The following is a 14,070-nucleotide window of genomic DNA, read 5'->3' as shown; positions in this document are numbered from 1 at the left end:
TGATTATATTCAAGATTACACCTCTGCAGCATGTTTTCTGACTACATTAGGAGCTCAGCTTGGCTGAGGTGTCACATGAGCTAAGTGCCTGTTTGTCTCTCTCTAGTACAAAAGCTTTTTCAACCACATGTGGATGAGATGAATCCCATTCTATACAACATATAGAAATGCACAGTGTGTAGCAATAAGTGATCTCTAGGGGGGGGCAGAACACTGGAAAAGCATGGAGATGCCCCAGCTGCCCTCCCTCCCCCTCTGTACCTTCACATTTGAGTCCTTGTTTGACCAGCCCCCAGAGCAGGCTGCCGCAGTGGTCGCAGAAGGTAGGGCTCATGTAGTTGTAAACTTTGAAGCGATGGGGCATGTCAATGTTGAAACGTTCCTTCTGAAACTGAGGGCAGGGAGAGGGGTGAGGCACTCTACCCAAAACACAACCTGTTTCTTACAGACAACTGCTTGGATATTACAAAGCTACAACAATGTTACCTTCAATACCCCAGTCTTAACATCCCTCATCTAGCAGTGAAAGAATCTGCCCATCAAATACTACCCACACCCCTGCAGGGCTTTTAACTACTTTTCTTACTTTAAAGTTTCATCCACTACACTTTAGGTACAATCATCAGGAGAAGACAGTAAGTTGGGTTGTAGAGCCAAGCACCTCCCAAATGGACTTGGCTGCTTCTATACAAGCTTTTGTTAGTTCAGAAGTGTTTAATTACATAGCTACACTCTAAATATATTGTTCCAGCTCTTACCATTGTGTCCCTGCTGTTGGCTGCAGTACCAGTACACCTCCCAATGATTTTATCAATACATTTCTTATGAATAGCAGCATTGCATTCTTCAAGATATGCATAAGAAAAAAAAAAAAAAAAAGGATTTCATCAGATATAAATACATGGGATGAGGTGTTGGCATTTCATAGCATAATGTGAAAAGTACACTCCTTTCCATCATACTATATACACCAAACGCTTTCTTTTCTATCAAGATGATCTTTAAGCTGATTCCCCCCATTTTCTTTTACCATAAACTCTATTTCTAAACTAAATCTGCCTCCATTAGGCAATGCCACCAGCATCTGATAACAGGAGGACAATATTATGTTTTTGAGTCTTACCCTTTGCTATCTCCCTTCCTGTTTGGAATAATGCACAAAAATCTATGCTAAGTCAAAAGTGCTTTTCCATTCAGCTGTAAAATCCCTCAATAGTTGTAATTAATTTTAGAAAAGGTTTCACAAAAATGGGTGTCATAAATAAGTGCAACTTTTCAACAGCATTACACACTTAGGAAAAGAATAGCTAACTGTAAATCTTGATACTAAAAAACACAGGCAGGAGTCATAATTAGACAGCCTTAGGTTACCATGCAAAACTGATGTTTAACATCTACTACTACCTATGGTGATGATGCACTGTGCCACGCACATTTACAGATGATTTTTCAACAGTAACTATTAGATCTACAGGTTCATGTGGAAAGCAGTACAAGGTAAAAATCAACTTACGCCTACATTTGTACCCCTGCTTGTTGAGTCCCCTGAAAAACAAATGATAAAGGAAATCAAAAACATAGATTTGCTGGAATAAAAGGTGTTTTTTTTTTTTTTTATTTTTACCATGTCAACCAATCAATTCTTTGTCTATAGGCTTATTTGTTCCAGTTAATAAACAGGTCTAAATTCTGCTATTCAGAATCCTCTGTCTTGGGAAAGCAAGACTTGGAAGATAAGGTAACGTGTTTTGATAGACCAGCAAATTAGGAGGGAAACCCAGAAAAGACAAGGTTTCAATCACATGGGAAATCCTCATCTGACTTACTACAAAAATGGCCTTACTATGAAAGGGATCCAGTTTCTTGCTCTCTGTGGGTCTTTACTCTGCTATCAGCCGCTTCACATCTCAAAGTTCGAGCATTATTTTCTCATATCCATCCATGTCATTCTCTTGTGAAAGAGCTGCTGTTGATTATGGGCAAGATCTCACTTGACGCTGATGGATTTTTTGTCAATTATTTCAGTGGCAAAAATGTTCAAGTTCTATTCTTTAATGTGAAAGACACAACTATAGTTCTTCAGATCTCAATATACCTGAAGCAAGTTGTGCAGTTATTTGGCCCTTGGGGGTGGGGGAAGCTTAGTGTTTCCTTCTTACCATACAAAATCTTTGCAGACAGAGCAAAATGTAGGTTGTCCAAAGAAGGTAGCAATAAATTCATGATTTTTGATGTAGTGGATTTTGGCTTGCTTGATTGCTCCTCTCCTGTTCATAGTCACTGTCCCCTCCTCTTCCCTCATTGACTGTTTGCAGTCTAAGGGGGAAACAAGAAGATACACTTTTAATACTTAAGGGTATTACAAAGATTAATATTTGCTTCTCCAAAAGATTTGGTTTGTTTTTCTGTTTCAGACTTGTGTTTCTATTTATTTTACACTTGCATTCTGAAGACTTTCTGTCCAAGGCTGGAACACATGCACGCACTGGTTCCTAAGGTGTCTCCGTGTCCTTGTTTGCAAGCACTTTCCTCTCCTGCTCATTCAGAAGCAGCAAAGGAGCTGAGAAGCAGAAGCAGGAATGGAGAACAGTTCTGCTAGAGAAATGACAACCACAATTGTTTCTTGAAAAAAATATAATCTCCTATTACGTTATGTGATTTCCATGCAAGAGAAATAAATATTTCATTGGAATCAGAAGGGTCTTCTTCAGCAGAAGCCTTTTCATGCCACTGCCCTGCATGCCCTCCTGAACCAGGACTACAGCAGAAATGCAGGTGAAGTGCTGCAGGACCTCCTGAGTCACCACCAAACCATACTACTGCAAGATGGGTTTCTTCCAGCCTCCAGGATCATTAAGCAGTGAGAACAAATGAGATTTTCAATTAGACATTTCCATTATGCTGTCTCATAACACTGATGCTATATCTGTCAATATGTCTCAGTCTCATTCCTCTCTTCTCCTAGCCCCCATGGGGTTAGGCTATATACTATAGTATATAACACTACATAATACTATAGTAATAATAGTACACACTGTAGCATATACTGTAACATCTAATACTATATTACATAGAAATTACAATAGTATTAGCGAAGAAATAAAACAAAAAAATTTCTCAGGCTCCGAGTCCAAGCGGCTCATATAGGTCCTTCATTACAAGTTATAGTTACTTCCACTAAATTTCAAGGAAGCTTCCAAATTTTTCTTACAAAAAAGAGTATTTTGTGTCTCTTTCAGCCACAACTCAGACTATATATAGTCTTATTTAAACATTTTGAAAGTAATAGGTGTTTGTAACAGGGGTAACCCCATGATCACGTATTGAGAGAGATTGGGTAACCAGTAATTTAACCCTAGGACACCTTTCTGGTCCACAGAGGGACAATCCCATCCAGCAGGAAAAGAGAAAGGCTTGAATCAGCAACGAGGAGCTGATCAACTGCTAACTGCATCAGTTCTGGCCAGCAGGTTGTGGGTTGCTCCTTAGTGCTGCGAAGTTTAGGGTAACAGGAGATTGCCTTTTGCAGGGTGGGAGTTTCCACAACAACAGAGTAAGGAAAAAGCCAGAAGAACATCTTCCCCATTGTCAATATAATTGTTTTTTATTTGCTCCATTGCACTGCTGCCTTTTATCAATATCAGTGGGAGCTTTGCTTTTTATACCGATAGAAACAGATTTGTTTCCTTTACCAAGTCACACTAACTGCAATGCACGAGCTTACTAAAAAGTTACCCAGGAGCTCTGTTTTTCTCGTTGCCAGCTGTGCTTGGTTTTTGTCATTTTATTAGCTGGCTGCCACCACTGCTACTCCAACAGACCACTGAACCAGGAATACAACCTATCATTTGATACTACTTTGAGTGTCCTGAATTAATTTATCAGTCACAGCCAACAGCAGCCAGGCTGCAGCAGCATGTACCATCAGAAAAGAAAAGACCGAGATTAAGGAAAGATTAAGCATAGTATTGCAAACAAAGATCAAAAAAAGGTCCCTGGGTTTTGCCACTAGGTATTAATGCGCTTTTCTGAGAAAGTGGCCATCTGGTTCAGAGAAAAACCCATCCTGCCTCCCCCTGAATAAAGCTCACAAGCTGCACTATGACACCCTGGCACTGCGTACACCACTGCGTTACCCCCTCCCCTCCATGAACAGGATTAATTTCTGCTGTTCAAACAGGCTACTGAGTTCACCCAACAAAAACTCCCATCAGCTGCTGCACTTCAGCTTGTCGAAGTCTGCAAACAGTACTATCTCTTTGTTTAATCCTGCTGAGCAAATACACAGACCTCACCCACTGTTCCTCAAATGCTTCAGGGAAACCACACTCTGAAATGTGTGTGCAAGGGAAACAACATTGTTGAGAGTCAGTAATACTTGATATTGTTTGCTGCATGAAAAGGATGTCTTCGTAAGGGTGATTTAAACCATAGCAGCAACAAAGCAGAGAAAGGTGTGTTGCTTTATAGCATGTATTCTGAGAAGACAGCGTGTGATGGAACAAATTAACAGACAAAAGTCTGTAACACAAGCAAACCAACTGTTTAGTGAGGAACTAACAGGATTCACCAGGTGAACAGGACACAGCTTCTCCTCATACTGAAATACTTGTAGCAATTTAGCATTGTTGATACTATGTGGAAAAGCCTCTGACAGAACTTGATCAGGATATGGGAAATTGGTGTTTCCTCACTGTCTGGAACGCTGATACCAAACTTAATAGAAATATGTGAGACTGGCATCTATTTTTTGAGGGTGATTAATAAGATAATCACTTAGTTTGTACAAAGAAAGGAAAAAAAAAAAAAGAAAAACCCCACTTTCCTTAAACACACTTTAACAGCGAAGAATCATTGAACACAGCAAAATTTCGAAAATCTGCATTTGAGAACACAGTGTCTTCACAACTGGCCACCTTATTAAATGCCTTTGCCAAAACCAACCAATATACCAAAGTATAGCCGAAAACACTTTTGTACGCTTCAGAAGAAGCTGAGAGGTTTGGAGAGCAGCTGCAAGTCAAGTGCACCTGAAGCTGAAATGGCTCTGAAATGATAGTACAGTTCATTTCAATTTACTATGGGCATGTTTCACAAGTTATCTTTAATGTGTAAATTACGGTCAATGTGTATTGCTCCAGAAAAGTTTTAAGACCTTCAGCCAACCATGGACTCAACTGGGGAATAAAGGCTTTATTTCAAAGATGCAGAAAGAATTAACAATCGTAAGGAAGTAACTTTCCCAACAACCGTATGGATGCAGGGTGGAGATAGGGGGGAAGGAAGAAGCACAAAGGGAAAGCCTTTGCTTCCCCCTTCAAGCAAGCCAGGATTTCCACAGATCAAACACTTGTCCTGGGCAGGCACACGGTCAGAAACAGTCATGTACAAACCAGCTGAATCAGCAACTAGAATCCAGGTGACCTTTGTGGCCTGGACCTGAAATTAATCATTTTGGACCCAGCACACACCATTAAACATAATCTATTTCCCCTATTGAGAACTGTGGTTAATATTTATCACTGACACATTGTTCATATATTTCAAGGTCCCTTCTCAAAACTTGCAGCTGATCTGACAAAAGCACCCAGAACTCCTCCATGCCATATATTCATTAAGAAACCATTAAGCACGCCTGTGAATTGACAGTGCAGTTCTCCAGAAGCACTGTAAACGTACCATTGTATACACTATTTAATTTCAGTGCCAGTTCTTCTGAATATTTCACAGTCCTTTAAGTCACTAACATAACATGCAACCCATAGTCTGGAAAACATTTGCTAAAACAATATTGCTAGCCTCTGCTGACCTGTAATAAACCTCAAGGTGAGATGTCAAATTGTCTCAACTGAACCTCAAAAGAAAATAACCTCCACAATAACCCTACTAGATTTTTTAAAATAAAGAACAGAAAAATATTTACCATCTTCAGAGTCCATTTTTTATTTTACCTTGCTGATTTCACAGTTCTCTTTATGAACAGCTGAAAGATAACAGTGCTACTGTCAGAAACCGAGAACCAGGACTTCACTTCAAACAGGGACAGGCAAAACATCTTCTGAGCTAACTGGCTGCTCAAGTTGAGATTTGCCTGAAACTTCATAATAAACTATAAAACCTACTAATATTTCTATTCAGTGTTCTGCTGTTCTACTGCCTTGCACTTGGCTTTGTTTGAAAGTTAAGTGTGCCTTCAGGTCAAGAAAAATATTAATCTCACAGAGCAATCATTAAAAAGGGAAGCTTGTTGCTCACAAAGGAGACTTTCCTGGTACCAACCCCCTCAGAGGAAAACTGCTCTTTAACCTGGCCTGGGAGAGAACTGCTTTACAAATCATCTGTTCAAAAAACCAAAACAAAAACAAACAAAAAACCCCCACCCACAAACATTTACAGAAATACAAGTTTCCCAAAAGTCTACATTTTCTGTGACATGAACTTGCTATGTGAAATAATTTTGGGGTTTGGGATAATTACAACATTTCATTTACAGGCAGAGCAGTAATATTGTTATGTATTTCTCTCTCTTTTTTAACCATCTCCATCATTCTCAGTACTTGTGGATTTTACACTGCTAACATTTAAGTAGCAATACCAATAATTTGCTATTGTACAAGCCAATACTATTTGCTCTCAAAGCTGGCACATAATATCAAATCATGTATCTCAGCCCAAAGCAGTTATAATACAAGCTTTAGCACAAGCGGTCAAAACTGGTGTTACAAACTCTTAGTAGTACCTTTATGAAAAGGTATGTATACTGCATGGAATCATTTATGTGTTTCTACTGTAAGAAAAAACTACAAGTATGTTATGCTCTGCTCTGTGCAGAGACTGGGACATGCACAGGACACAGACTTCTTGCCTGCTCCTCTAAATGAATGAATGAATAAATGAATGAATGAAGTTCTGCCTTGGCCACTGAGCCAGCACCTACTTTCTGCCTGACACTTAGCAGAGCCCTGAGGTGGACCACTCTGCAGCTACTTTTAACATGTTTCTACTGAACGACTCTTTCATAGGCATTAATGAATTCAATGGTCTTTTACAAAAGTGCTAAAACAAAACACAAGTGCTTTTTAACAAGCGCTGCCTTTCAATCCAGGAGAAATAAATCCCATGTCTACACTACAGTCTTTGCAGTGCTCATACCATCTGCAGAGCTGCTGTGCTAACACAGTCTGTGCTCAGCTGCACAGAATACTTTTTTTTTTTAAATTTCAGTGTTTTCATTAACACGTCTGCACAGATACCCGATAGATCATTCATTGTGGTAAAACAGAGAATAAACTGGAAAACAGGTTTTCTCCTTTCTTTTTTAAATTACATACGCACAGTAAAACCGACCTTTAAAAATACAGCATCTAAAATCAAATTTCTTGTGAACATATAAACCATATCAAATCTTCTCTGCTCTACACATTAGCTCCCTTACCAACCAAATACACTGCCAACTTTGTGTTTATGAAGTTATGACATCTGCAAATGTTTGATTTTTCTTGAAGAAAATTAAACCAGAAAATATTTTTATTAAATTCATGCAATCATAGTTCTAGATGCAGATTAAAGCAGATGCTAGGTGCCACTGAATAAACTACCACAACTGCCAAATTTCTAGAAACAGTATTTTCTCAGTTAAATGATTAAATCATAGCAACTTCCCCATTTACAATGATAAGGCCCAGTTCTGGCTTTTCAGCCCTCATCATCATTATTTACTAATAATGTGACAATCCTTCCTCAACACACCTATCCATTGAGAAACTTGTTTTAAATCTTTATTTAGACCCATACAATATGTAGACTGCGATAGTAAATCTATTATTTACCCTATTATTTTTCACAGATGCCTCAGAAAAATTCTAAAATCTCATGCTTCCCCAACACTCAACACACACAGAGAAAAACATATTCAAAATATATGCAGCGCTCTGGTTCATGTTCCTCTCTCAGAAGTCGGATACTTGAAATATCAAAAGTTCGCATGCAAATTACTCACCTTCTGATACATCTAATAGCATTTTAAGGAAAGAATTCACTAACCCTTTCTCCAGGAACCTAAAGCCAGGCAAAACAGCAATTCAGAATTCAAAAACAAGACACAAACATACTTCCAAAGCCTCTAAAGCTGCTAACACCACGCAAGACACTCAGCAGTACAGCAAGCCACCTCTGTGAGCCTGGGTTTTCTTACTCGATAAGGTCATTAACTACATTTGAATAAACAAAGATCAAGCAAACCATTAAACATATTGTAACTCCCACCCATTAAAACTAAAGCTGCTTTACAGAATTAGAATCTAGTTTCAATACTACAACGAGAGAAGGAGGGGCAGAAAGAAAACTATATTCTGAAATGAAAATAGGGGTCAGCACCTTGTTCTCATGTTTCACACATCAGAAAAAAGCTTTTAATTTCCAGCACAAGCTTATTTTCAAGTCACAGGACAAAAGACAAAAAAGTTCTTTGACAGCTCAAAGTCAGGGCTCTGCAGTCCCTGTTTTACAGGGTCTAGAAAGAAAAACACCTCTAAGACTGGGAAGACTTTTCATATATAGCCCTAAACTAACCGCCCCAGGCCCCAGTCTGCAAAAAGAATATACAAATGAAATGTCTCAGCGTAGCCTACGATGGAGCAAATTTTAATACCATTTATTCCACAAAAATTTTTCTCAGATAAATCTGATAAAGGAGCAATAACATGCTTACTTCTCAATACTGCTACCTACCTTCGAAGCAGAGAAAAAGTTTTTTCTAAAGGTGGCAGAACTTTTGCTACTCAGAAGGAAGGGTTGAAAAACAACAGCTTTAGTTTGCAAAACAAGCCAAAGAAAGAATTAGTCACTTTCGCAAAGTGCTTGGAGATTTTCAAACAAAAGGTAGCACCTATAGCTCAAAGATACTAATGGTAGCAATACCTTCAAATAAACTAGGGAACAACTGAAATACCAGTTTCAGAATAAGCCTTTTTTAGTATTTTAGAAACACAGCTACCATACCGTTCTGTCTGGAAAGCCATGTCAGAGAAAAAACAAGATGGTATGTGCATAGGAAGGAATGTGAGCTGTCTCTGAGCTTTCAGCTATTAACTAAGGGTTTTAGCAATGTGAAGAATGGAAGTTAATACAAACATCCCTGTAACCACCCTGTAACCACACTAACCAGCTTCTCTGCTCTAACAATGGTAACTGCTAATTTAACTAGAGAAAGCATTTACAGCACTGCAGTGATGAGCCAAAAATCAATCAGTGTTTGCCTGTTTAGCAATATACGGGTAGTGACATAAGGGAGGTCTATAATTTTGAGGATTAATACGTTAAAACGTATTTGTTTGATGTGAACACTGCAGATATCAGATGGAGTGACTTTCCTTTGCAAAACATGGGTGTATAAATGTCTTGAAAGGGAGTTTCCACTGCCTCTCTGGTTTGGTTACCAAAAAGGTATTGGTAAGTAATTTCCTATAAAACAGAAGGTAAATAGGAAGCTGTTGCAAAGTATAAGGTCTAACAAGAGCATTAACAAATAAATCTTAACTTGCCAGATAAAGTATGATTGCATGACTTAATGATCTGTTTGGTATTTAGACTTCATCCACTACCATCTGCAATCCCTAATAACGGCAATGAAAAGAATTGCAAGAACATTGTATCTATTTTTAAATTATTCTGATCAATAGCTAATTACAATTATTTTAGTACTTAGAGCACACATGTATATTACCTTCCTGCTAACAGCTAATAGCAGATTATGGAAGGTTTTCACTTCATCTTCTATGGAAGGTTTTCACAGGTCATCTTTACTGTTCCTCATGTCTGTGTTGAGAGGAGGAAATATGCTTCAGCCTCATCAAATAAGCAACTGAGAGCACTGAAGTTGGTTTTGTATAGTTTTGGTTGAGAAACTTTTATGATTCCTGGACAAATGGATTTGTGTAGGTCTCATAAGTAGTTTCTCATCGCACCACCGCCCCATGAAACTGTCTTGCACTGGAAAGTCAAGACAAGTTTCCTAATATAATGGCTCACAACAGTTTGAATGCAAACCAGAATGAGAGCTTCTGATCTTCAGAGAAATGCTCTTCCTTACAAGCTCTTCAGTGTCACACAATTTTTTGAAATTTTGCTTTAAATTTTCATAAAAGACACCAAAATAATGAGTGTATAGGCTGTTCCTTTGCCATTGCAAAGATAAAATGTCGACTCTGAAATGTCATGTATTGAACACCACATTCTATCTTTAGTAGCTTTTCTAGTAACTGCTACACAGATTGCACATATGCTACAAAAATGTATGGTACCTTCAGATTTAACTTGTTCTATGAGAGTGGAACTATGTTCCTTATATATATCGGGGGCGGGGGGGGGGGGGGGAAGCCAACAGCAATGCTTTAAAACTTACTGCTTACTCTTTCCGCTTATTATTTACAAACACATAGATTAAACCATGTAAGACCGATAGGCTAATATGGCAGACCAGTTTAGTTCCCAAGAAATAACTTTTTGGGTTTTGTGACTTCTAGTATGGGAAAGCTTTAACCACTAGCTAGGCAAGTTGTGAGGCTTACATCATTTCCTTTACAAAAGCATTCCACAGATACACAAAACCCTGCCAAAATATTTGTTTTTATTACTGTACTTAAAGCTTCCCCTCTCATAATTAACTATCTTCTCTTACATCCTAGTTTCTTCTTCAAATACCATGTGTAGATTACTGACATATACAGGTTGTTCACTTTTTAAACTGATATAGCAGAACATTGACTACATTTGCATTTTAACACTTAAACATTCACTCATTGCTACAATCAGTTTCCATGATTAGTGACTATGACATCTGAATCCCAGGAAACTCAGACCTAGTTCTCCAATCCACAAAAAAAGTTTCCCACATAAGCTAAAAAAAGACATTTAACTTCTTTGCACCTAAAAAGAAACTGATAATATCTTTTCTATCACATCAAAACATGAGGACAGACATATTAAAGACCCAAAAGTGGCTAAATGCAACGGCAACACAGGGCACAAAGGTATTTAGACATGAACAACTGCAGCCATGACTCCACATAACAAAAAACCCTACAGAATAAATTCATAAAATCAGAAAATTCTACTCAGTACACCAGGTGATTTTTTTTTTTTTTTAACTACATACTGTGTTCTACAAAAGGAATGTGAAAAAAAAAATTTACATAACTGACTGAAAATAAGCAGTGGACATTACCTGCATCTTCCAAAAAATACTGCACAGCCATCAGCACCTTGCCCTGAGGTTGTAGGTCAAGCTGTGGAAGAAAGATACCAACAGTGAAAGTATGCAGTTGACTGAAACCCTCAGGAATTTAAACAGCTCTTACTAGGGAATCAAAGTATAATATTCAATAACTACTGGATTACAACCCTCTTCCATATCTCACTGCTGCAGCTGAACCAGGGGCTTTTAGGCTATTGCTTTTACTAGTGTGCTGCATTTCTTTGATGTCTACTCAAAAGTTCAGCGCAATCAAAGTTCACATTGTTTCTCTATGTCCCTTTCCCATGTTTTGCAAAGAAGTTTGTTGGCTTCTGTTTTTACTATTAGCAAACTCAATTTGCACAGGAACCCAGTTTTAAAAGAAAAAGTCTATACAATCCTTCATATGTTTATTGAGAGTACAAACCATAGAGATATCAAATACTGTTGCCTGTAATCAGAAAAACAGTGGTATCATCCAAATTTATTTTACTTTCGCCCTCAAACCATCACACATGGTTTCTGTGACAAATTTTGCAGACCAACAAAAACAAATGCCTTTTAAGCCAATAACTGAGGTCACTTCCTGCGCTCAGAAAGTAGCCCCTCATTCTTAAACTGCTGTCTTCACAAAAGGAAAGAAGCCATTAAGCATGAAAGAGTCTGATTCAGACTTCACTCTGCTAGAGTGAAGTATCCCTGGGCTAACAGTAAATAGAATGCAGGAGGGGAAAAAAAGAAAAGAAAACCACAACTACAGTAGATACAACTGTGAGCGTATCCCCACAAATCCCATTACCCTACTGGGATAATGACTAAGATTTCATCTTTAAGGCAATGTCTGACACTGAAAAACATTTGCCCAACAAAGCTTACAGAAGGCAAAGACCTCAGTTAAAGTTACTACTGACAGGCTGTCTCTCCATACACAAAAATAAGCTTATAGGCTATGGTAAGCAAACTAGTGTCTCTTTGCTGGGCACAATGGTGTGTCCAAGTCATGACTGAAGTCATACCGAGGAAGTTTAATGCTGATGACATCTGTGTGGTACCTGTTCTACAGATAATAAGCAAAGCATTTCAGACCATGGAATTGGCTATAACTGATCACAAGAACTAAAATGGATCACTATTAGTTTTAACGGCTCTTCTCTCAGAATTCAAGTTAAGGTGTGGAAAAAAAAAAGTGTATGATTCCAGAATGTAACAGGTGAATACAAACCAGGGAGATCCTACCAACCCAGCAAAATCTGTAAGCCCCTTCAAGATCAAGCACCCCTTTAAGAAAGGTTTTTTCCAAGATCTGCTTGGTGAGATAGTTAGATTTGCACATACTCTGAGCAAAATCCTGCCATTTACAGCAGAAGTGGGCTTAAGGAAGAATAGGAGGGTTTTTATAAAAGTATTTCCATACTAAGCTAAGCAACAACTGGATACTCCCTCCTTCTCACGTCCAGCATTCAGGAAAAGCATTCCTGTATCTGAGAAAAAAGATCATGTATTCATCCCCTACCAAGGAAAGGCCAGCATTGACAATTGTGTGAGAAATGAGATGCTCATCAAATTGGAGGTAACCAGGAACTATCCGTTACTACCTGCTCATCCTGCTTTAGCCCACCCAATGAAATGGTCTTCTCCTGCAGGGTTCACGTTCTGGGCAAGTTCAGCAACACTCCAGTCCAGAACGCTTTGAATACAAGACTATGTGTGAGATTTTTAAGGAGACCTGCTCACATTTAGCAAATATTTCCTTAGCAGTACCTGTACTCCAAATACAGAGATGGGCAGTTCCTGTATCAGCAAATACATGTAGTTTCTGGGCAAGCTGCCTGGAGTACAGCTTTACATGAAACTGGATAACAGGCAAGTCTATTTATAGCACCTATCCACCTAGCTAGACAGCTCCCACCCAACTTATAGGATATCCTGATACTCCTCTCTGAAGCTTATTTCTGCATTTGGAGAAATGTTGAATAATCAGGATGCTAATTAGAGTTGCTTCAAGATTTTAGATAGTTCTCTGTGACAATAATGCCTCATCACATTCTCATAACCATTTTTGTTGGATCAGGATCTCAGCAACTTCAGTTGGGTCTGAAAGTTGAAAAAGAAGCTAGAGAATAGAATTTTTTAAGTATGACATAATTAAACCCTTAATTCATTAAAATTCTTTGCAATACATCAACTAAATGAATGAAACATGTTTGGCATTTCAGAAAACTGGGCTCGGGGTTTTGATCATCCCTGCCTTTATCACTTTCCCCTCTCTCTAGACATACAAAATAAAAGATATTTTATATTTTTAATTTGCTGTTTATTTGAGGTTTACAGTGCTAACTGAAATTCACTCACAATTATTTAAAAGTTGTTGGTTTGGGTTTATGTAGTTCAACAACTAGTAACAACTGCTGGCATTTAGACTAAATGTATATTTCTAAATTTAAAACTACATTAAACCCTAACTTTACCTTCCCTGTTACATTTCCAAGACCGATACTCAGAATTGTATTCAGTATGATACAGGAGCAAATGCCATACCCCTTGACTTCACGTACAAACAATTGTTTGGGGTGCGGGGGCAAGAGAAGATATCATGATAACAAAAATGGAGAATAAAGGATCCCCATTATAGCAACATCAAGCCAACTAAAATTTGTTGTAAAAATAAGTAAATAAAATTAGAAATTCTAAGTTGAAATGCCTTGGAATAAGCTTCACCCTTCTTTTTCTCTGGATGAATTACAATGATCAGTTCCAATTTAAACATCTACCAGTTGCTATAAAAACTGCTAGGCTTTACAAAATAGGCACTCAATGTGTTATATGCCATTATTTCA

The 14,070-nt window shown here is 38.2% G+C and overlaps 1 protein-coding gene across 4 annotated transcripts in view; it reads right to left on the bottom strand.

Annotated features, from left to right (window-relative positions):
* The window catches only part of PRKCD (protein kinase C delta), a 67,227-nt gene that overhangs the window by 11,996 nt on the left and 41,161 nt on the right, over positions 1-14,070 (bottom strand). For all 4 annotated transcript variants that reach the window (XM_074879525.1, XM_074879524.1, XM_074879528.1 and 1 more), the window contains 5 exons: positions 11,225-11,285; positions 2,160-2,316; positions 1,514-1,545; positions 759-844; positions 262-391 (listed from right to left, as the gene is read on the bottom strand). In XM_074879525.1, the coding sequence (XP_074735626.1) occupies positions 262-391; positions 759-844; positions 1,514-1,545; positions 2,160-2,316; positions 11,225-11,285 (466 nt within the window). The remainder of the gene's footprint in view (positions 1-261; positions 392-758; positions 845-1,513; positions 1,546-2,159; positions 2,317-11,224; positions 11,286-14,070) is intronic.

Source organism: Strix uralensis, chromosome 10 (assembly GCF_047716275.1).
Source record: "Strix uralensis isolate ZFMK-TIS-50842 chromosome 10, bStrUra1, whole genome shotgun sequence".
NCBI lineage: Eukaryota > Metazoa > Chordata > Aves > Strigiformes > Strigidae > Strix > Strix uralensis.
The sequence above is the reverse complement of the archived record's forward strand: the minus strand, read 5'-3'. Positions and strand labels throughout refer to the sequence as shown.